Source organism: Podarcis liolepis, assembly GCF_965112155.1.
Source record: "Podarcis liolepis genome assembly, chromosome: 3".
Taxonomy (NCBI): Eukaryota; Metazoa; Chordata; class Lepidosauria; order Squamata; family Lacertidae; genus Podarcis; species Podarcis liolepis.
The window spans coordinates 38,648,814-38,670,890 of NC_139557.1; the positions used below are offsets into that span (position 1 = coordinate 38,648,814).

The following is a 22,077-nucleotide window of genomic DNA, read 5'->3' on the forward strand; positions in this document are numbered from 1 at the left end:
CTTCCGCTCCTCCCATGTGCCGGTGGAGCACGTGTAAGCCTACCCTGCCCCCTTTCCCAACCACTTCCGGATTCCGGCAATGCACGCATGCACATTCTTGTGTGTTTGAACATGTACAAAATGGGCACTGCCTGTAGTTCCTTACATTCTCCATATGATGTCTCTATTGTATATGTATATAAAAAGGTAAAGGGACCCCTGACCATTAGGTCCAGTCGTGATGACCGACTCTGGGGTTGCGGCGCTCATCTCATATTGGCCGAGGGAGCCGGCGTACGGCTTCTGGGTCATGTGGCCAGCATGACAAAGCCACTTCTGGCGAACCAGAGCAGCACACAGAAACGCCGTTTACCTTCCCGCCTGAGTGGTACCTATTTATCTACTTGCACTTTGACGTGCTTTCGAACTGCTAGGTTGGCAGGAGCTGGGACCGAGCAACGGGAGCTTACCCCGTCGCAGGGATTCGAACTGCCAACCTTCTGATCGGCAAGTCCTAGGCTCTGTGGTTTAACCCATAGCGCCACCTGCGTCCCGTATATGTATATACACAATCACTATTGAAGTGGCAGCACTTCTGCAACACACCGAGTTTACTGAAAGAAGGGTAGGATACAACTGTAATAAATAAATCTCTATATATTTACCCTTATCCAGAAGAACCATATTCCCATGTTTCGAATTCCTGCCATTGAGGTGAATATAAAGTACATGATGATAGTAGTGATGAGGATATAATCAAGGGGGAAGACCTAGAAGACAAAAATTTCACGAAACTCTTCCAGTTTAAAACACAACCCCTGCCATAAAAAAATGACAGATGGGGGGGCATACCAGGGTTAACTGAATTTTGCCCCAAGATTACATCTAATACACTAGGGGTAAAGACTTTCACTGGTACCTGAGACACTGTGCTTTCATTATACAAAACAAAAAAAAAGTCTAATCATCCTGGGAGCAAAGTTATGAAGTAAATGTGCAGGCACCTTCAAAGTAATTTATGTGAAATGAGCATTATTATGGTACAGAGGAATGTTCACTGTTGCTGGTGGAGGTACCCGCCTCAAATTTTGAGTTATGCCTCTCTGTGGCAGCCATTTTCTCACTGGCATCCTCAGCAGTCTCTCAAAATTCAAAATGTGCCCAGTGGCAATTCCAGTAATATACCCATGCCAAAACCCCAAAGGTCCAATTCACACGTAATGCCAAAATTAACCATGGCCTGTAGGAACGTATTTGCCTCTGTTTAAACAATAACCTTGCTTCACTGGAGAATTCACTGTAGAGTTACCATTGGCGTTACAAGCTTCCATTATCTTTTACTCACAGTTTGTAGAACGGGTAACAGCATATTCAGTGGATTGGTCAAATTTGTTCCCAGGATTATAAATCCAGTGTCGATGCCAGCTGAGTGCAGTGCTTTATCCAAACTGTTGCAATTTTTTAAAAAAAGAGAGATTATTTCTTGATTTTTGAAAACACCAGCCCTACATACAGAGTACAGGAAACTCCTTGCTTCCAGGGGGTTGTATTCTGAGGCACCGCACATGTCGGTAGACCGTATAATCCCACCCCACCCCATTCTGCCCTTGTTCCCACCCCACTCACTGCAAAGGGTGTGTATGCTAGTGGTCGAGGGCATGCCAAACGCATGCCAACAGGGAGCTACCTGTACTTTGTCCGAACTTTAGTGTCATAACTCATTCTGCAACACTTACTCATATTACCAGACCAACCTGAAATAATCCTGTTTCATCTCTTGAGTTGTATTGGGGTGAAGATTCAAAGTAAAGAAGTTCTAGCTAATGTGCACATAACTGAAGGCTGCCTCCACGGACAAACATTGCTTTGAAAATAATTCTGGCCATTTTGCCAGGACCCTTTCCATTCTTTCAACCACTGCCCTAAGACCTCAATTCCTTATTAGTGTGGAGAGTCACAGGGGAAATAACTTTTGAGGAACCCATAAACTAGGAGTGAGTTTAGACAATAGTTTTTTTCCATTTCATAGCCCCCCTGACTTCTCTTCATAGGCTCAAATCTAGTCGCAGCATATTAACCATTCCAGCCCATACACTTTGACTAGCAGCCCATATATTTTTTGACAAGGCAGAATTATGCACATTATGCTACTGACATCTGTTTTAAAAACTGAATTTGCTGCAAATTCTAGGTCACCTTTTCATAGGTAACAGCTGCCTACCTATACATATTCACTACCTGAATATCTCTATATTGCAAGCAAATCAGGAATGGTTCCCTAGAAATCTTTATTCAGTTAAGAGTGTATACAGGCATTCTTCTTTTCTTTTAGTTTTTCAAGATCAGTTCGAGCAAGTTTTGCACAATATTTTACTTCAGTGTATATGATGATCATCAAGAACTAAAAGATGCAATGCAGCAAGTGCTTGCTTTGAGCGAAACACATTGCAATAAGGGAAAATTCGAAAGAGAGATGTAATATTTAAAAAACTGTGTTCACTTCTGGATTTAAACCACTGGATTCATACCCACTCTCAATTTTGGGGTGGTAAACAAGAAACATATTCACATGAAAGGTTAGCGTGAATTTCACTTTGCAAGTAATATAATTTCACACAGCCTCATTTTTAAATGTAGAAAGCACACTATAAACTTACTTGGACAAGAAGAGTGAAATAACAAACAGCAGGGCCACCAGGATAAAAAATATTCCCCAGACAATCTAAAAGACAAATTATTTATTTAGTAAAAACAAGTATATATCACTATAGCAGGGGTGGCCAACTACGGAGAGACTGCGATCTACTTTCGAAATTAAAATCTGGCAGTGATCTACCCCCGTTTTCTAGGGGTTCGGGTCAAAGTTGTTGAGCTTTTTTCTCTTCTGAGGGAGGGTGGAACAGAAGCAGCCACTAACTTTGCAATCGCTGGCCAGAAGCCAGTGCAGGGAGAGGGGGCAGGGCCAGAAGGGGGCTAGCGATTGACCGCGATCTACCCAAACCTTGCAGGGATCGACTAGTAGATCGCAATTGACGTGTTGGACATCCCTGCACTATAGCATAAAAAATAGCAAACTGCTTTACAGTTATGTACACATATAATAAAAACACATACAAAATTTAAAATCTGACACAATCAACTACGTATTATGGAAAGATGTATTCTGAATTGCCTGCATAAGCCTGGAAGAACAGAATAGTTTTCAGCAGAAGTTTAAAGGGTGAAATTGAAGGAGCCTGATGAATTTCTCCTGGCAGAGCATTCTACAGAGCTGGAATGGGTACACTAAATCCTCTATTTCATGTTGATGTCAAATGAGCACCACCAACTTGGGGAACAACCAACGACATTGCTGCAGACGATCTGGAGCTGGGATATAAGGGTTTAGGTGATCTCTAAGGTACCTTGGACCTAAGTTGTTCATGCTTTGTAAATTCTACGCTGTCACTGAATCTTGTTTTCTCAATGGCACCTATGGCTTGTACTGTATGGGTTCATTTTCAAGTACTATCAGAGAGGGCAATCCAAAAATGATATTTAAAAATAGATGTTATAAAATGAATACTTAAAAAAAAAACAACCCACTGCAATGAGGAAAGAACCCCCAATACAATTTCTTACATGCATCTCATTAAATTGTAGCACATTAGAGTAGCTGGGGAAACCCAGCCAAATGGGCAGGGTACAAATAAATTATTATTATTATTATTATTATTATTATTATTATTATTATTATTACTACTACTACAGCAGACATGTAGCCCTTGCGCAAGCAGCTTTCAAGAACTTGCTAAGCTGTTCTACAGTCTCCACAATGGCAGACCCCACAGTACCATGCAGAATGAGCAAGAAGATTTTAGAAAATTACCCCCACCACTACAAGTGTGTGAAAGTGACAAACATTTAAGCAAAAATCAAAATGATGCAGTGTAGCTAAAATATCCCTTCTGTATATCTAAAGGTTCACACACATTGAAATTCAGCTGGCCACTGAATTTAAGAAATTTTACACTGAGGAGAACTGCTTAAGAGAAGTGTTTTTCTGAAACTACATAGAAAGAGTGGGAAAGCAACAAGAAGTCAAACCTACACACTTACACAGTAAAATAATGGCATGTAATAAAGACTGAAAAGTGTTGCCTGGCTTCTTGGCAATCTCGTTTTTTGTGGGTTTTTCCCAAGCAATATTCTCTGAGCAATTGAAGCCACAAGATAAATATATTCATTTAAAGATTGAGAGCACAATGTAAGACCTTTTTTCAAGATAAATTTTCAGTGGAAGCTCTTAATGAGCTGCAAATACCAAATGTAGAACTCCATATGTTCACTGCTATTCTCAACTGTTCACAAATGAAAAATCACAGTATCTGTTTTGAAATGGGGGGAGGGGGAGAAATCACACAGATCAAATATCTATAACTCTAGAGAATGACCGCCACTCTCCAAGACAAAGTGTTTGTTTATTGTAGGAATATTCTGGGATGAGTGCATTTTGTGTTACGTGAACTACAGCAGCATAGTAATAAATGTCATTTCCCCCAATTTGTACTAGCTTTTACTTGCTACCTTTCGGTGAAAAAATGAATGTTAACTAAGATCATGGTGCATTCCAATCAGTGTGCTGGTTCAATTTTAGATCATGCAATTAAAAGGAAAACAGCATAGGCAGCATCGACGATAACCGGAGGTCACTTTGTAAAACTTTCCTACACAAATGTAAATTGTATGTGTCCCAAATTATCATCTACCCTCTATTTTTCCTGCAGGAAGATAGCCTTGAGTGAAGTGGCTCCCAATAGCTAAATGCAAACAGATACACAATTTTATTGCAATAAATTACAAAAGGGGATGTGGCATTTAACAGAAAAGCCTAACAGATGCCATGAAAATTTACAAGCCCCTACTATGTGCACTTTCTCTACACATGGCTACCACAAAGTGAGACAGTCACATGGAACCAGTAAGTACACACAGACACCGCCCAATGCTCAAAAACTACTATTACAACAGTGGATTAAAGCTCAAGTTTGCATTTGATCAGCTTCTGCATAATTGCAACAGCAAATACCAAATGTAATAATAATAATTTTATTATTTATACCCCGCCCATCTGGCTGGTAGTTGGCATGCCAAAGAGAACTATGAAGTTCTACACGACAAGGAAACAGCATAGAAAGTTAACAGACCAGGCTTTTCTACAGCACTAAACTTTTGGTGCAAAACCAAACATAATTAGCCTGTATTCTACCTAATTGCCAATATGCTATTATGTGTTTGTGGTAAAAGCTTTCGTGCTGGAAAAGGTCCTTGAAGGATATTAAGTGTATGCTAACATGTAAGAAGCTACTACTGTGTTGTGTATATATACTAGATATCCAGAACACGTTATATGAAAAGAGCTCTAGGGAATGCTGAAGATGCAGCCCTTAACCCTGGCTTTTGACATTTGAAATGTATATTATTAGGATTCACTCTTTTTAATGTTGTGCTTTAATTGTTGTAACTTGCCCTAGGACCTAAGAGTGAACGGTAGGATGATGATGATGATGATGATGATGATGATGATGGGAATAATTTATTAGATCTGACCTCCAGACTAAACACAAGACAAGTGTGTACTCCTATAAAACTGGAAATACTATGCAGTTCCTATTCATCTTCAGTATTTTAAACAATCAGGATATTGCAAGGTCATTTTCTGATTGACTTGCATGTAACTTTTGTGTCTTTAGATATGAAGAGGGTATTTTTAAGATGAAAGAATATTTTTCTGCTGAAAGGATCTCTGGTAGAAAGCATGCATATTGAAAACCAGAAGTACTTTCAACAGTATTCAGGTGTAATCCTGTTTATATAAGTTTAAAATCCCCAGTGTCTTCAGGCTTTTGCTTCTACTTCTGCTACATACCTTCATTTCTCCACATTCGTGCCCTGATGCTTTTCTAACTCTAAATTCAATTTGTTGCTTATTTGTTCATCCTACAAGTCTGTTCACACATTTCTCCACCTGTCTACCCATCTTAATTTGATCCACTATTTGTCCAATTTTATCAGTAACTTCAACCATAAATCTTGCTCCTGCTTCCAACTTAGTTTATATAGTTGCTAAATAGATTGTGACCCTGTGGCACTGCAAAACTGTCAGTGGCTACAGTCCTAAGCATATTTCAAAGGAACCTCATTTCCAAGTAAATCAACAGAACTTTTAAAAAAATCAACTTTTTAAAAAAGAAATGATGTCACAATTATCTAGTGCTTATATAGTATAAATTTGTCTATCTTCCACATCTTGCTTTTACTTTTGAATCATAATACAGGTAGCAAGTGATTCAGGAATGTCCAAATGACGCGTGATCACACACACGTCACCAAACCCAAAAGTAGCCCCCCGATGTCCTAAAGACATCATGAAAAGGGGCAGGGTGGGTTGGAATGGGTTGGAATGTAACCCCTGCACAAAACAAGGATTGCTTGTATTCTTTTAACTATAAAAAGGCAGAAATAGTTGAAAACTGTGCATATAATGAATTGGCAGGTTCACAAGAGACCTGACCAGACTGATTTCTAAACAGTATGTTGTGCAAACATTTGACAAAGACGGGTTGCTGTTTATGTTACAAAATATTGCAAGTATTTATTTATTGTTTACTAAGTTGATTCTTTGTTCCAACCTAGTGTTAAAACGGAAGTCCATCCAAGTAACATCACTGCCTATTTCCCCCTACATCTTGGCAACATAAGCACCCTTTTCTATCATAACGGACCATTTCTGTCATTCTTAAAGACTTATTTGAACTTTAATTAGTATAATCCGCCCAAGAATCTTTGATCTAGAGTGTTCTAGTCTTATCCTGCTTACCAACAACCTGGGAAAGTAAAAGAATTGATTTTTGTTTGTTTGATTTGTTCTAAAGATGGATAGTGTGAAAAAATGGATAGTGTGAAAACATGCATAAAACGTCTCAGATGCAAAGAGCTGCTTTAAGTGAGCCCAAGGTGAGCAGGCCGCATTTACCCACAGATACAGCAGATTTTGAAAGCCGTATCACAAATGGGCTATCAGGGTGAGCAAACTGTTACAGTGGTACCTCGGTTTTTGAACTGAATCCGTTCCGGAAGATTGTTCCGAAACGTTCAAGAACCAAAAACTCAATACGGGAGTCTCAAAACGGAAAAATCAATATGGAAGCCGCATGGCATGTTCAACTTCCGAGGCGCATTTGAAAACTGAAGAATTTACTACCAGGTTTACGGCATTCGAAAACCGAAATATTCATCAACAGAGACATTCGAAAACCAAGGTACCACTGTACTGCAATTACTCGTTTTTTCCTTGCTGTTCAGCTTGGGGGGACGACCTTGAGCACATGAAACTAACTGACCACTTCTTGTCATCGTGGTAAATATTTTTAGCCAGATAGAAAAAAATACCTTTTTTAAAAAATCATTGTTTCATACTGTGGCAGCTACGTGTAACCCCCTGCCTCTAACCAGGGGTGGACAACCTATAGCCTTAGAGCTTTCATGGGGCCCTCAGTCCAAATCTCATGTTGGTGGCAAGGAGTGGAAAAAGCAGGGGGGAAGAGAAGGGGAGAGAGAAAAAGGAATGATCTACCTACCTCAGGCTCTGGGACCACCCATTACTGGCATGCATTGTCAAAAAAGGGCTTTAAATTTGTGTTCTAACCAGTTAGTGGCTTTACATAATACAGGTATACATTAAAAAAAAATGTGCTATACTTTACTTTTAGTGGCCTCATGGCTCCACAGAATCTTGTCCAGCAGCTCTTCTCAATATATTCCAGACGCCTCCCTCTCCTTCGAAGGGCTCTTAGCTTGTCCTCAAGCTGTTGCAGTGTCCGCCTATCCCGAGTTGGTAGAGGCCGACCATCTTTGCACTAACGGGGGGTGTAAGGGTGAGAACAAAAGATGTAAATCTTGAAGTTTGAGTTTGTATTTTTCCATGGTTGTTTGGGTTCTTAATTCAAAGATATCCAGTATCTCATTTTAGCAGCTATGCCATTTAAAAAGGGTTCCACTCAGTGGGGTTTTTTCTGTCCAGTGTATAATACCAGAAGCTTTGCTTCCCCCTGCTATTCCCGTCAGCCAAGCCTTCTTTGCCCATGCTGGGGCTTGCTTTTAAAAAAATGGCGGGAGAAGGAACGCAAAAGAGTGTGTATGTGTGTACGAAAGGTAAGTGTACTGTGGCCATATTGAATTATTTTTCCTGTTACCAGGAAATGCTCTCTGTAATCAGACAATAGCATTGTTTTACATGTGGGAAAAATCAATATTGTGTGGTCTCCACAATCAGAATCAGTACTTGGCTGACTCCGCATGGCAAGCATAAGGTTGGGGCAACAATGGCTGTACTCTAATTTTGTACTATGCCACATCCCCATGGTCACCATTTTGTGCTATGCCATGCCCCCACAGCAGCAATTTAGGCTTATTTTTAGTTATGTGACACTCAATAAACACCTTTTTATGTATTCTTGATTTATTATCATCAACCTTCTAATAAAAAATGATCACAAATTCAATAAAAACGTGGGAGAGGGTGCAGGAAGTGGCGGAGTGGAAGAGGTATTTTACCATTTATCATAATATAAGTACCAGCACCACTTTAAAAACAGCAGCAACCAGAAAAGCACTATTCTATTCAATAAATCACTTATTCTAGTAAGCATATGTGGAGAGATATTTTTCTGATCTAAGAGTATCAATCCAATTATAAAGTCTCAAAAATGTCCTCTCTGCAAGTGCCTCACTGAAAAGTGTGTGTGCTTAGTACTCATATTTTTAGAAGTGTGAAAATTATTGAAACTTATAATACCACTGCCACAGTTAAATCAAAAGAACAGTATATAGCAGGAGAGGAGAGCTAATAGTTAGTGTTATATACAACTGTGAAGATTCATTTTGGTTATTTCAATCTCACTAGACATACATTACAGTATATACTTTTTAAAATTATTGATGATGATGATGATGATGATGATAATAATAATAATAATAATAATAATAATAATAATAATAATTTATACCCACCCTCCCCAGGCAGGGCCAGGCTCAGGGCGGCTAACACCAAATATGAATTACAATAAAACATAATAGAAGAAAAACCACCACCACCAAACAATTAAAATACAGCCTCATGTTGCATGAGGTAAGGTGAGGCGACCGCCTCGGGCGGCAGGATGCACAGGGGCATCAGATCCCAATGGATATATTTATTCCCTCCTTGTTCCTGATGTAGACCTTCACTCACTCCTCATCTCTGGTGGGGAGGGGAAGGAAGGGGCACCATTTTGTGCTTTGCCTCAGGTGCCAAAATGTCTTGAGCCAGCTCTGCCCTCTACCCAATCTAAACATGTATTTCTAAAGATTTTAAACTGCTCACATTGTTAAATATCAGAGCAGGGTACAGAAAGCAAAAGATAAGATACATATAAGAGAAAATACAGGTCAAGTCACAGCAGTAAAACACCAAATAAATGGATGAAAATTAAGAGAGCCTGTTTGGCCAGAGAGCTAAAGCTGTTAAAAATTAATATTTTAAGACAGAAACCCAACCAAACCTTTGATTTAATCCTTTGTATACTTTGCTCAACCTCTTCAATATCTTCAGTGTTTTCCAAGCGTTCATAACTAGCATTTCTTGTTCCCTTTATCAGGTTCAGAGGCAAAGCGGACATGCCATAAGCCTGGGGGGAGGAAATGCAAAGATGATTTTAATTCTCAATTGTAAGTGATCACCTTGAGACAAAACATTGATCAGTATCCTAGAACCAACACAGAAAGCAGTTGTTTTATTCATATTCTGCCCATCAGACCAATCTCAGCACGATATAATGAATATGGTATTGGACTACTAGTGGGTGCTTAGTTAGTCAAACAAATTATATACCTCTTAACTGCAACAATCTCTACCTCAATCATCTTAGAGATCAATGGAGGATGGAGGAGAATCTTAGCATTTGGAAGACAATTGACTATAGCTGGTATGAAAAACTGTAGCTACTTATTCAGACGTGCTGTAAATTTTGAGAAAGGAAGGTTACATGCTCAGCTGTAGTCCAATTTTAGAGGCTGAGGAACTTGGCAAGCAATAAAGCTGCAAAGGGATACACTACAAGACTGGCAGTAGTCCATAAGAAAAATGGAAAATCTTATAAACAAAAAAACAGGTGACTGCAAAATTATACAAAGCAATAAAAATGAGGACTCTGTACATCTAAGGAAAGGGGAGAAAATAAAAAACTGGCAGTTTGACAAACATAGATAAAGTATACAAGTTTCTAGAGCAACAATACTTTTTTAAAAAGTTGTAGGAGACGAGGAAGGAGAAATGAAAGACAGGAATGAGAGAATAGAAATTCCTTGTGGAATGGTTTGATCGTTTTCATATATTTTTTTACTATATATAACAATAACACGAACAATAAAATTGGCAACATAAAAATTCAGTAGTCAGCAACGTAAAAATTCAGTACAACCTTCTGCTTATGAGAGCAAAGAAGTAGATAGGTAAATGGGTCTGTTGTGGGGTACAGGCAGGCAGTTGAGGTAATGAGCAGAAGAGAATAAAGGTCTTATCACTCTACACTGCTAGGGGTTTGTTCTCATTTGTTAGTTTATAAATGGCTAGTATCTCCATGAACACCTCATAAAATAGGTATAGATTCCAGAAGCGGACATGCTATTTTGGCACTTGTGCATCTACATAATCCTTATCAATAAAGGAAAGAGTCTTGCCAAGAAAGGAGTCTGCGGCTTTGTGGTTTCTTGATGTCCTCAAATGGTTTGTTAGTTCTTCCATAATAGTTAGGTTTTGGGGGTTTTCAAACTAAAGTTGGATGGTGAGTTTCCCAATGGTCAGTAATCGTGAGATAGTGCTGCCACCAACATTTCTTATCTTTAGAGGGAGCCTCTCTGTTGCCCCCCGAGAAAATAGAAAGTAATACCTATATTTTAAAAACTAGTTATTTGTAACCCACCGTTAATTCCTATCTACATGCCACTTTTCAGTAAAAGCAACATCATTAAGACGTCGTTAAAAAATAAAAACTGTAAAAACAATTAGTTCACACCCCAGATAAAACAGAAACCACAGCATTATTCACTAAAAGCCTGGGCAAATAAGTTTTGAGCTGGCATACAGAGCTCAGTTGCCTAGCACCTATGTAACTATTTGTAGGGAATGTGTTCCACCACAGATAAAGCCTTGCTCTTAATCTTCCTCTAAAGAAGAATTTAAGTACTGGAGCAAAGGAATACCTAGTAATTTAGAAAGCACATAAAATAAAGTCTGTGAAATGGAAAGAAAATGTTTAATATACCCTTCCCACCCCCACCCCCCAAAAGACAGTAACCTATAAAGCAATTCCAGTTATGACAGGAAGGGGTGGAAGAATTAAATTGAAGCGCAGGTGTTTTGTTCAAGATGAGTGACATGACAGTATATGGGGAGGGGAGAAGCTAACTTATATTGGTCTTTAAAAAAGAGAATAACCATATATTTGAAAATACAGTATATTCCCAAGCATTTAAAAAATATAATACAGAAAGGATGAGTAAAAACAGACTATGAAGCTTATAATAATCTCAAGTATCTGAAGAAGTATGCATGCACATGAAAGCTTATACCAAGAACAAACTTAGTTGGTCTCTAAGGTGCTACTAGGCAATTTTTAAATATATTTTGACTGTGTCAGACCAACATGGCTACCCACCTGAATCAATAATCTCAAGGGTTATTCAAAATCTGTTAGCATTTGGTCACGAGTACAGTGGTACCTCGGGTTAAGTACTTAATTGGTTCTGGAGATCCGTTCTTAACCTGAAACTGTTCTTAACCTGAAGCACCACTTTAGCTAATGGGGTCTCCCGCTGCCGCCACGCCGCCGGAGCACAATTTCTGTTCTCAGCCTGAAGCAAAATTCTTAATCTGAGGTACTATTTCTGGGTTAGCGGAGTCTGTAACCTGAAGCATATGTAACCTGAAGTGTATGTAACCCGAGGTACCACTGTATGGGGCTTGATATTATTTAAGATGAGGTGGCAACAGGTTGCGTTTCCTCTTTAGACAAGAGAAAAGGCTTTGCTTCTTCAACTCTCAGAGCAGCCTGGCAGTGTTCCCATTTGCTGCAGAGTGGCCCCAAGGGCAGGATGCTATGTCATGATGTAGAATCATTCCCAAGAGATTATTTTCCATTTTGGTGCTGGTGGTGGAATATTGTAAGAGGTGAAACCTAATGATACCAGGTATTAATATCAATCGAAAGTAGAGTGACAAAAATGTGTGAAAATAGGTTGCTGTTTGGGAGGGGGGTTAATAGCATTTCTAAATTATACTGAAGGGGAAAAACTTGGAACTGTTTATCTGTTTATATCTTGGAACAGATATACAGCCATAAACTGTACAACCCTCCAAGGGTAACTGAGGAATGGAGGCTGTTTATCCAGAAAGCAAAAGCTATAAAAATGCCAGAAGCAAAGATGGCATGTATGTGTACACACATTATTGAGATCATGGCGATAAATCCTGATACGAATTATGTAAGTAAACAACAATAAGGCACTGGGGCATTTCCCACTCAAAGAAAAATTTCTTTGGACTATCTCAAATTCTCAATTGACTCAAATTTTATCAGCCAATTTCATCTCCCTCTTTTCAGTTTCGTTTTTGAAAATAAACTTTCCACTTACCCAGGATCAACTGCACTGCTGTGGAAATTCAAAAAGAGATAAATGGCGTATCACAGCTGTATATGAGCTCCATTTTACCATCTATATCTTACAACAGTATTGCTCCTTGACTCCAGCTAAGCCTATTGAATTGGCAGAGTTTAAGGCCAAAATATAAGTAACTCCTTTACTCTCATACAAACAGCATCCAACAAAACTGCCTTTATTCACGGAACAGCAGCTCTCCAAAGCCATACTCCCATAGCTTGTGAAATGCCAATTTCAAGCAGAATATTGCAAAAGGGATCTGGCCAAAACTATTGATCTTCTCCATCATCAGTTAAGCTAGGGCCTTAAAACTTTGCATGAGAAATTGGTAGTGATGGACAACCTGTTTTTTCAGGAAAACTTGAATACCATTACCAATTTTCTCAAACTCCGCCTTTCATCTAAAACTGGCTGCCCAAGATGCTTACAACAATTAAAAATCCATTATTAAGATAAAAAAAACAAGGACTAAGGAATATATGTGCATAAGGCTCTTTATGGCAGTCCATATTCCAGGCTTTGCCCTATGAAGAGGGGGCAGAAGGAGCTGAAGGGTAGACTCAGGCACTGGCTGAAAATAAACACGCCAACCTATGGAAGCAGCCCTTTCCTTGGCTTGGTCCGTTCCTCACAGAAGCTGGGCTGCAATCTCAGATGGAAAACCTCTGATTTAGAGCACAAGAAAATATACTGGCAACCACCGCTTAGTTTTGATTAAAGGTGCAATGCTTGTGCTTTCTGTTCCAGTACTAGTAAATATCATAACCATTAAGTCCCAACAGCTACTAATAATGCCCATTTTCCAAATGTGTGGCAGTCACTGAAAGTGCCACTTGTTAATTAAACCTGTAACTTCAAGTACAATTACTGCTTGGCAATAACTGTTGTGTTTTGAAATGAATACAAACTATTTGTTAGGTTTTTTTAGAATGCATAACATGCAATTTTAGACTATATAAAGCACTAAACTGAACACAAAATACTTTCAAGATGCAATTCCTGCCCTGCAATATATTTACTGCCCACATCTGCCCTCTAGCGAAGCTGCACACAATACACAAGTAGCACAGAAAGGTGGTGAATAAAATCCCTGTTACATTGAAGTTGATGCAAGCTGTGTCCATTTTTTGAATATGTAAAGAGCGTTTCTAAATAGAAAATGCTGCCTTTTGTCTCTTAATCTCTTCAGTAGGAAAATGATTCCATTTCTGAATGGCTATAAGCTAACCTGTAGTGAAGATGACAATTCTCAAAAGGTGAGAACTATGCAGTCCATCATTTGCAAATCTTCTCTATTAATTTTTCCTAGCAGAATGACAGCAAAAAAAATGAAGGGGCTGTTTTCCTATGTAACAAATATGCACTAATGTGAACATTTAGAGGAAGGATGGATCATAAATTTAGCAAATGCATAAATAAAAAAGAAAGAGTACAGTACATAGAAAATAAGCCTTCCGAAAGGTGGCAAGGCAGTTGATGCAGGGGGGAAACAGAACAGCCTTAGACAATCCTGTATGAAGGATGTATGTATGTCAATTCTGACATGCTCGGCATAACAAAAAATATTTGCTGCTAAGAGAACTTGTTCCAAAGAATAGAAAGACATTTCACCTGTGCTTCTCTACCACATGTGTTGTGAAGGCAGTAGCAGAATCCAGACTTCCCTTGACTGTTATCTATTGTGTCTACCTTAAGGTTTCCTACCTTAAAAGCTTCTGTTCATGATCATGATACAACACACTGTGTTCATACACATTGACATCCCCTACATCTTAACCAAGGACATTTCTCAATACATGTCAGATTCCTTCAACAACAAAAATCTAAATCCTTCTCCATTGTTTTCCTTGGATCTCTGTGCCCTCCATCCCCCCCCCCCACTCTCCACAATATATTTTCATTTAGACCACAAGCCTATGGTCAGTTTCCAAAGTTATTTGTATTATCTTTTTCCTGATTAAATAATTATTAATTTTAGCAAATGTATTGCACGTTTTGGTAGCATAGTTGTGAACATGCACAGTATGATTAGAGCACAGGACAATAGTAGTAAAATAATGTATCTTGCTGTAGTCTACAGTCTCTTGTTTCCTCACATGGTACCACTAGCTCCTTGAGAGATCAGGCACTAGAAGGGATGGGAGGGGATTCTACCTGAATTTACACTGCTATACAGAAGAAATAATATAATCAGAATATGTTAAGAGTCCAAAGATCAAGTTCAGTTTATGTAGAAGATATGCATCACGAAAGTCATACTAGTTTACTAGCAATATTATCCTATACTTGGCAGACAAAACATTCAATTACAGTGAAATTACACGCCCATGCCTGCCTATTGTATTTCTGTAGCCTTTCAGGGAGAAATATCAATTGAAAGAAACCCCACTAGATATTAGGGCATTCCCAGAGCTATGCAGAATGTACATGTCCTCCCCAAACTTAGTTTGCCCAAAAGGACAATGATACAATTTAATATTCTAATAATTTTAAACTATGCTGACATTTACAAAATGAATGATACATTTTATAGAATAATTTAAGGCAAGTAAAGTATTGGCTATCACAAAGTTTTTGTGAACTAGTAATAACGGAAAAGGTCACTTAAAAGTTGCAGCCTACATATTCAAATGTATCTTTTGTATTTTTGCATCTTTTTAATCAGCACTGGAGTGCTTACCTACAGTGACATTTTCATAGAGATGCAAACATTATTAAATGTTTTGGAAAAACTAAAGCCACTTACATGTACCCTTCAAGAACAAAGAAGCAGGGGAAAGAATCAATCATGTTCATCACAGCAAAAGCTATGCTGTTTTACCTTGACTTCAAATAGCAGCACAAAGCTGGTGAGAGGTTCACTATTAATACCCAAGGTTATCTAAAATCATTTAAATGCAGAACATATTTAAAGCAAGCAATGTTTGTGATACAGCTTCTAACAAAGGGTAACAGGTAGCCATGTTAGCCCATAAAAAGAAAAAGAAGCAAAATCCATATGATTTATTAGGACAAACAAAATGTCACAAAATATACAAGCTTTTGAGTTCTCCAACAGCCTAGGTATTAAAAAAGAGAAGAAAAACAAAGATTGTTTGTTGTCAAGCCATCCATGTCTGCATCTGCTCCCTCCTTCCACACTCTTAAGACTCTTGTATTTTAACCATCTGGCCTGTTGAAGAGTTCTGGAGTAACTGCAAGCTTGCACCCTACTTCATGACATTTTGGTTGGCCTAATTAGCCAATGGGGTTTCTAGCAAGCCCTTATTTATCATTTATGGTGAGGCTCCATGTTTAGAGGTGGTTAACGTGAGTACAAGTTAAGGGCAGACTTGTGGAGTGTCTACCCTTCCGTATCCCAAATATAAGGAAAATATTGCTACCGTTCAATCAAAATATGAATAAGATTCAATTTTGGCTGTGAAAGAGATCAAACTAACATATATACTGTTAAACACTGCAACGAACAACACACCAAAATAGTGCCTTAAGATCACTCACAACTCACAAAGTGTTTTGAACAATAGCATAAAAGGCCTGCGAAATCAGACCAACGGTCCTCCTAGTCCAGCAATGTACACCTTAACTCTGATGGTAAGAAGACCACAAGAAAAAAATTATCTGTGTTCATAAATGAGGCTCAAAAACAAACAAGTGAAACCTTTGCATACATAAGCCCTACCACCACAACCATTGAATGAACACACACACACAAACAGCACACCGATAGGTGAGCACAAAGGCACCCTTCCCACACAGAAAAGCCACTTCTCAATAATGCAATCCCATGGCACTGGGGAGTTTTTGTGCCGTGTGAGTATTTATTAAACAACCATGTGGGTGGATCCAACTGCAGGGGTCTTACTTCCTCAGGTGGTGAATACATCAAATGAAAAATGCTTTTTAAACGCTAGGATTTTGTATGCATTCATGTGCTTACACACATTTTCTCCATAAAACTCATAAAAGCGCTGCAAATGTAAGGCAGCATATGTTTATTTCCATCACACAGACAGGGAGTATGGTAGAACTGGAAGAAGCATAATTGCCACTCACCGATTGTTTTTTTTTTTTTTTTAATAATGCAGCTTAAAGAGGACATGTGCTGCTGGCCAATGAGACTGGTATAAAGTTCTCTAAATTGTTCTTTGCTTGACGAAGGAACAGTTACTAGACTAAACTGTTTATATAAGTATTAAAAGATTACTTTGTGAAACAGAGCTTGCTATAGTGAAGGCTTTTAATCAGTAAAGACTTTGGCCAAGATGCTGAGAAGGTCAATATTCAGAATACAGAGATCTATAACCGTAATCCCACTTCATACCCTCAGCTCTGACACATTGACTTAGGGATGGCATCAAAATTCTGCTGACTATAGTGTTGAGTCAGGAAGACATCACATCTGCACAATTCATTTTAAAACCTTTCTCTGCCAAGGTACTAACTTTTGAGAAACTGCAACCATAGTTTACTACCATTTTAAGGCAAGGAACAAAAGTTATTCACACATGAACATATATATTTAGAAGAATTTAGATCATTCTTCTATCATCTATCATTGTTTGTCATCTAAAAACTCTAAAACAAGAGTTTACTATTTAACAGATTATAATCTCCACAAAATTCTTATTAAGATTAGGTTCATCAATACTTCCAACAGGAATGGTAAAGCTCAATCATGCTCAACTAAATCAAGCTTCATGGTAAAAAGCTGCCACAATGCACAATGTTAAGAAAAGTGTTTTAAACAGTTTTGAAAAGGAAAGTATTTAATTGAAGGGGGAAGATTCCAGAGTCTAGAAATTTTCTTTTAAAGGCTAAAGCATAATAGCATTCAATTGAGTTTTACCACACACTTGGAGACATGACCTAAACTCAAAAACATTTACCTACAACTCAACTATTCCAATTCACATTTGTTACTCCAACACAACTGAAAGCATTGGCTTTCAGTATAGATTAAGGTCTGTGGAAAGACTTCCAAGTTGTTGTAGCTGAAGCAAACATCAAAATGAACACAAGACAAAAAGATGAATACTTACTGTATATGTAACAGCTGCCACCATTCCAATAAGGGTCAAAGAACTTATAGAGAAGGACAGGGCCGCCAAACCATCTGTAAGACAAAAGGGAAATGCTTTGCTGAAATTCACATTAAGGAACATTTGTTTTCCTTTTTTCCACTGTGTGTGTCATCTCTAATGGTAAAGGACCCCTGACAGTTCAGTTCAGTTGCGAACAACTCTGGGATTGCGGGACTCATCTCGTTTTACTGGCCAAGGGAGCTGACGTTTGTCCACAGACAGTTTTTCTGGGTCATGTGGCCAGCATGACTAAGCCGCTTCTGGCGAAACCGGAGCAGCGCACGGAAACGCCGTTTACCTTCCCGCCAGAGCAGTACCTATTTATCTACTTGCACTTTGACGTGCTTTCCAACTGGTAGGTTGGCAGGAGCTGGGACCGAGCAACAGGAGCTCACCCCATCACAGGGATTTGAGCAGCCGACCTTCCGATCGGCAAGCCCAAGGCTCTGTGGTTTACACCACAGCACCACCCACATTCCTAGGAAACAGCATAAACAAATATAGAAACATATGCACAGATCAAAAAGAAAATTTCAGCTGCAAGGTTATTCTAGACACAGGACTTACAATATAAATGCTTTTACCATTGCCCAACACAATGGAATGACAGCCTAAGTAAGCAAAACAAAGAGTACACCGTCATGAAGTTAAGAGTTTAGAAGATCAATGTCAGCAGTTGTTTCTGGCTGCAGGTTTTTGCCTTAAAATTTGGTATTCCCTGCATCTAGCCTTTCTGGGGTCATGAATGTGGTCCATGTGGGCACAGTGAAAAAGTGACCAATGGGGATAGTGCCCAGGACACTCACAACATTCCAAACATGTAACTCCTGGGAGCAACACTATAACTTAAAAGATTCTTAAAGATGAATGGAATAGTCCAATGAAAACTGTCTTATTTGGAGTAAGAATATACAAAATTATTCACTTCTTAGGTCTCTAACTTACGGCTGCTTCCAAGCTCTTCAAACAAAAGTTTCACTTTCTCCCATTCCGTTGTATTTTTTTGGTTGGGAATATTCAATGGAACAAAGGCTCTAACAAGGAGGAAAAAAATAAAAATGTTATCCTCTGATAGTTACCTTGCAAAATACACTACATCAAGACTACAAATGGTCTTACAATACTAGGATGGTGACAGGGCTCATCCATGTTACCATGGAAATTTTTACAGACTTCTGCACTACATTTCGGTGTTCCTAACAAAAAAGGTTTGAAAATATTGACTCTATATTGACTTCACAATATCTGGTGACTAAAGCAGAGGTTTCTGGAAAGCCAGTCAAATGCAGAGAGAGTGAACATTTCAGAACATCAACTATTTATTGAAACTGAGCTTTGCTACAGTTTGTGACAAATACAAAGAGATATTCAACTAAGGCTTACTAAGAGGAAACCTTCTGAAATCATTAATTTAAGTTACTTGTGCCCACTAATTTCAGTGAGTGAGAACGGCCAACATTGGCTATCAACTAAAAACACTTAAAAAAACTATGAAGACCAAACCCTGCCCAATACCCCCCTCCCAAGCTTTGAAGGCATTCCTAAATTAAATACAGAAAACAATCTGCAAAGCTAAAATGAGGGAATTTTATGTCAAAGAAGGATGCACACATCTGCGTGGCACTGAAAGCAAGCATTTTAGCTGACAAACAACAGCTGCGCCACCAACACCCACAGACTTTACAATAATGAGCTGCTACTGCTAGCGAGGGAGCCTAACTTTGTCCCAGCACACTTCAATCTAAGTGGCGGTACAGGGATGAGGAGAGTTTAACTATTTTAACAATATTGGAAAAGTAGATGATGCAGCACAATGGGCACTGTTACTGGAGTTCTTGAGAATACCTAGCGCACTAGAGAAGAAGAAGTAGAGTTTGGATTTGATATCCGGCCTTTCACTCCCTTTAAGGAGTCTCAAAGCGGCTCACATTCTCCTTTCCCTTCCTCCCCCACAACAAACACTCTGTGAGGTGAGTGGGGCTGGGAGACTTCAAAGTAGTGTGACTGGCCCAAGGTCACCCAGCAGCTGCATGTGGAGGAGCGGAGACACGAACCCGGTTCCCCAGATTACGAGACTACCACTCTTAACCACTACACCACACTAGAGGAATTACTGTATCCAGCGATAACCAGAAGCATCAGTAGCAGTCCCTTGAAACACTGACTGATTGGATGCTCATGATCTTGGCTCATTAAAACGAAACATGAGCCTTTTGACCACCATGCAGCCTCGTTGCAAAAGCAAGAAAACAAACCAGGAGGTCTTCCCTTAACCAAAACTTTCCATGTCAACTGAACCAGGGGGGAAAAACAAGCTTCAGAACAAGACAGGAACTTAAACCATTGGAGGTAGCTTAATATCCAAAGCCAGGCAGGACTCAAATTATTCTAAGATCCCTACTGTCAGGGGTGATGATTAAAAACCATTAAGATTAGTAAATGGAGGAGAGAGAAAGAAAAACCCTGCTCACCATTCTCTTTATGATGAGAGTACATTTCCTTTTCCATGACAGCATGAAAAGCCATCTCGCCTCCAAGCTCAGGAGGGGGGCAGAACCTTGTCCATGCCATGACCTTAAGCATGAGGTGGGTAAACTGCAGACCACCTGCTAAACTTTGAAATAGGCAGCACCAGCTTACTGCTGCACTTCGGAGGTGCTTTAAACTTCTCAAAAGTTCAGTGTGAACAGATTCATCCCACTTGGGGAGGAGCAAGGTCTGGAAAGCAGACTACCAAGACCAAACAACCTTGGTAAATCCCTGCACAAGACATGGTATTTTAGATACTGCTGGTCTGGGGAGAGGAGAAATGGACACACAAACACATGGATGGAATATGCATTAAAAATATTTAAAAGTTTCGTAAGAGGGATCAAGTGCAAGTTCAAAGCTGAAGGAGAAGCAGCAGAGAGCACATATAAGAAACAAGAAATTTGGAGAAACAAAGAGACAGAGCAGGAGACATAGATTAGGGAAGAGAGAAGAGGCAAGATTATGAAGAGCTTTAAAATGAGAATTGGTTAAATATAGATGTATAGGGGCTGATATAAGAGAGGCAGGTGGTGGTCATTTCAGCAAGCTTGAAAATACAACATCTTGTGGTATTAGAATGCAGAAACATAACCACTTACCCAATTAGTAGAAGAGCAGAACAAACCAGAAGAAATCCTAGAGTATACTTGACTGCAATTTTAACCTGCTGTAAAATTAGAACAAAAAGTAAGAATATGCAAAACTAACAATATCTTCAAGCTAATTCTGCCTACTGCATCTGTCTGGATGCCCCACAAAACAGATTTTTTGAAAATTTATATTGAAAATTAAAAAAATTATAAAGGATCTTGATTTCTTCCTGTATATCATTAAATTAAGATTAATTATGAACTTTTATAAGCTCTGCAGTTCAAGGACAGGATTTAACTAATGAGTCCCACCAGCTTCTGCTTGCACACCGGGGTTTTCCTCTCTTCCTCCTCCCACCCACTCCCCAAAACTGTCTCTGGAGGGGTTGGGAGAACCCCTAGAACAGCACACGGGGGGGGTGTTTCCTCTGGAAAGCCAAAATGCTTTCCTGACAGAACAATAAGAAAAGTGTGACTTTGAATGTCCAATATGCATTAGGCATGCTGTTTCATGCAGCAAGCACATCAAATGGTACCAATCTTCGCTGCCACTATTTCAGCACAGTTTCTTTAAAAATGAGTAAGATATCTGCACTGCAGATATCTACTACATAACAATGGAAAATGAAGAAAGAAAGCTCATTACTGGAAGAGCCTTCTGGATATTTTCCATTAAAATGAAAATGCAAGTTTCCACAGTATTTAGGTTCTCATCAATAAAAGAGGATTATATTTTACTTCCAGCTGTTAATTCCTGTTTTCTTGCTTAAGACAATATATAGTTTCTTTTTAAACTAGAGTCTCTCCGTCCCCACCATTTAAATAGGGATGTTTTGGTCCTATTTCCTTTTTGGCGCCACAAAGGCACTGTTGTCAAGTCAAAGAGGAGAAAAACACAATATTATTTAATGCAATAAATTATTCTCACCCTTTAAACTGATAAAATACATTCACATGTAGCTTCTAGAGAAGCACACAAACAGGTCACTCTGTGGTGGCCAAAACTGCTTTCTATAGAAATAATTTCTGAAAGCACTTTATCAATGAAAAATTTACTGCATTGATTACTATTCTGCCTCAACAGTTACAATCGCCAAGCATTTTATAGAAGTACTGTGGTTACTGCTGCGTCTATTCACAAACAAGACTTCATG

The 22,077-nt window shown here is 38.9% G+C and overlaps 1 protein-coding gene across 1 annotated transcript in view; it reads right to left on the bottom strand.

Annotated features, from left to right (window-relative positions):
• LMBRD1 (LMBR1 domain containing 1) overlaps positions 1-22,077 on the bottom strand; it is a 46,073-nt gene that overhangs the window by 10,716 nt on the left and 13,280 nt on the right. The window contains exons 5-12 of the mRNA XM_083497384.1: positions 20,933-21,000; positions 18,747-18,835; positions 17,760-17,833; positions 9,561-9,686; positions 7,725-7,877; positions 2,637-2,701; positions 1,325-1,427; positions 645-749 (exon numbers count right to left, since the gene is read on the bottom strand). Of these exons, the coding sequence (XP_083353510.1) occupies positions 645-749; positions 1,325-1,427; positions 2,637-2,701; positions 7,725-7,877; positions 9,561-9,686; positions 17,760-17,833; positions 18,747-18,835; positions 20,933-21,000 (783 nt within the window). The remainder of the gene's footprint in view (positions 1-644; positions 750-1,324; positions 1,428-2,636; positions 2,702-7,724; positions 7,878-9,560; positions 9,687-17,759; positions 17,834-18,746; positions 18,836-20,932; positions 21,001-22,077) is intronic.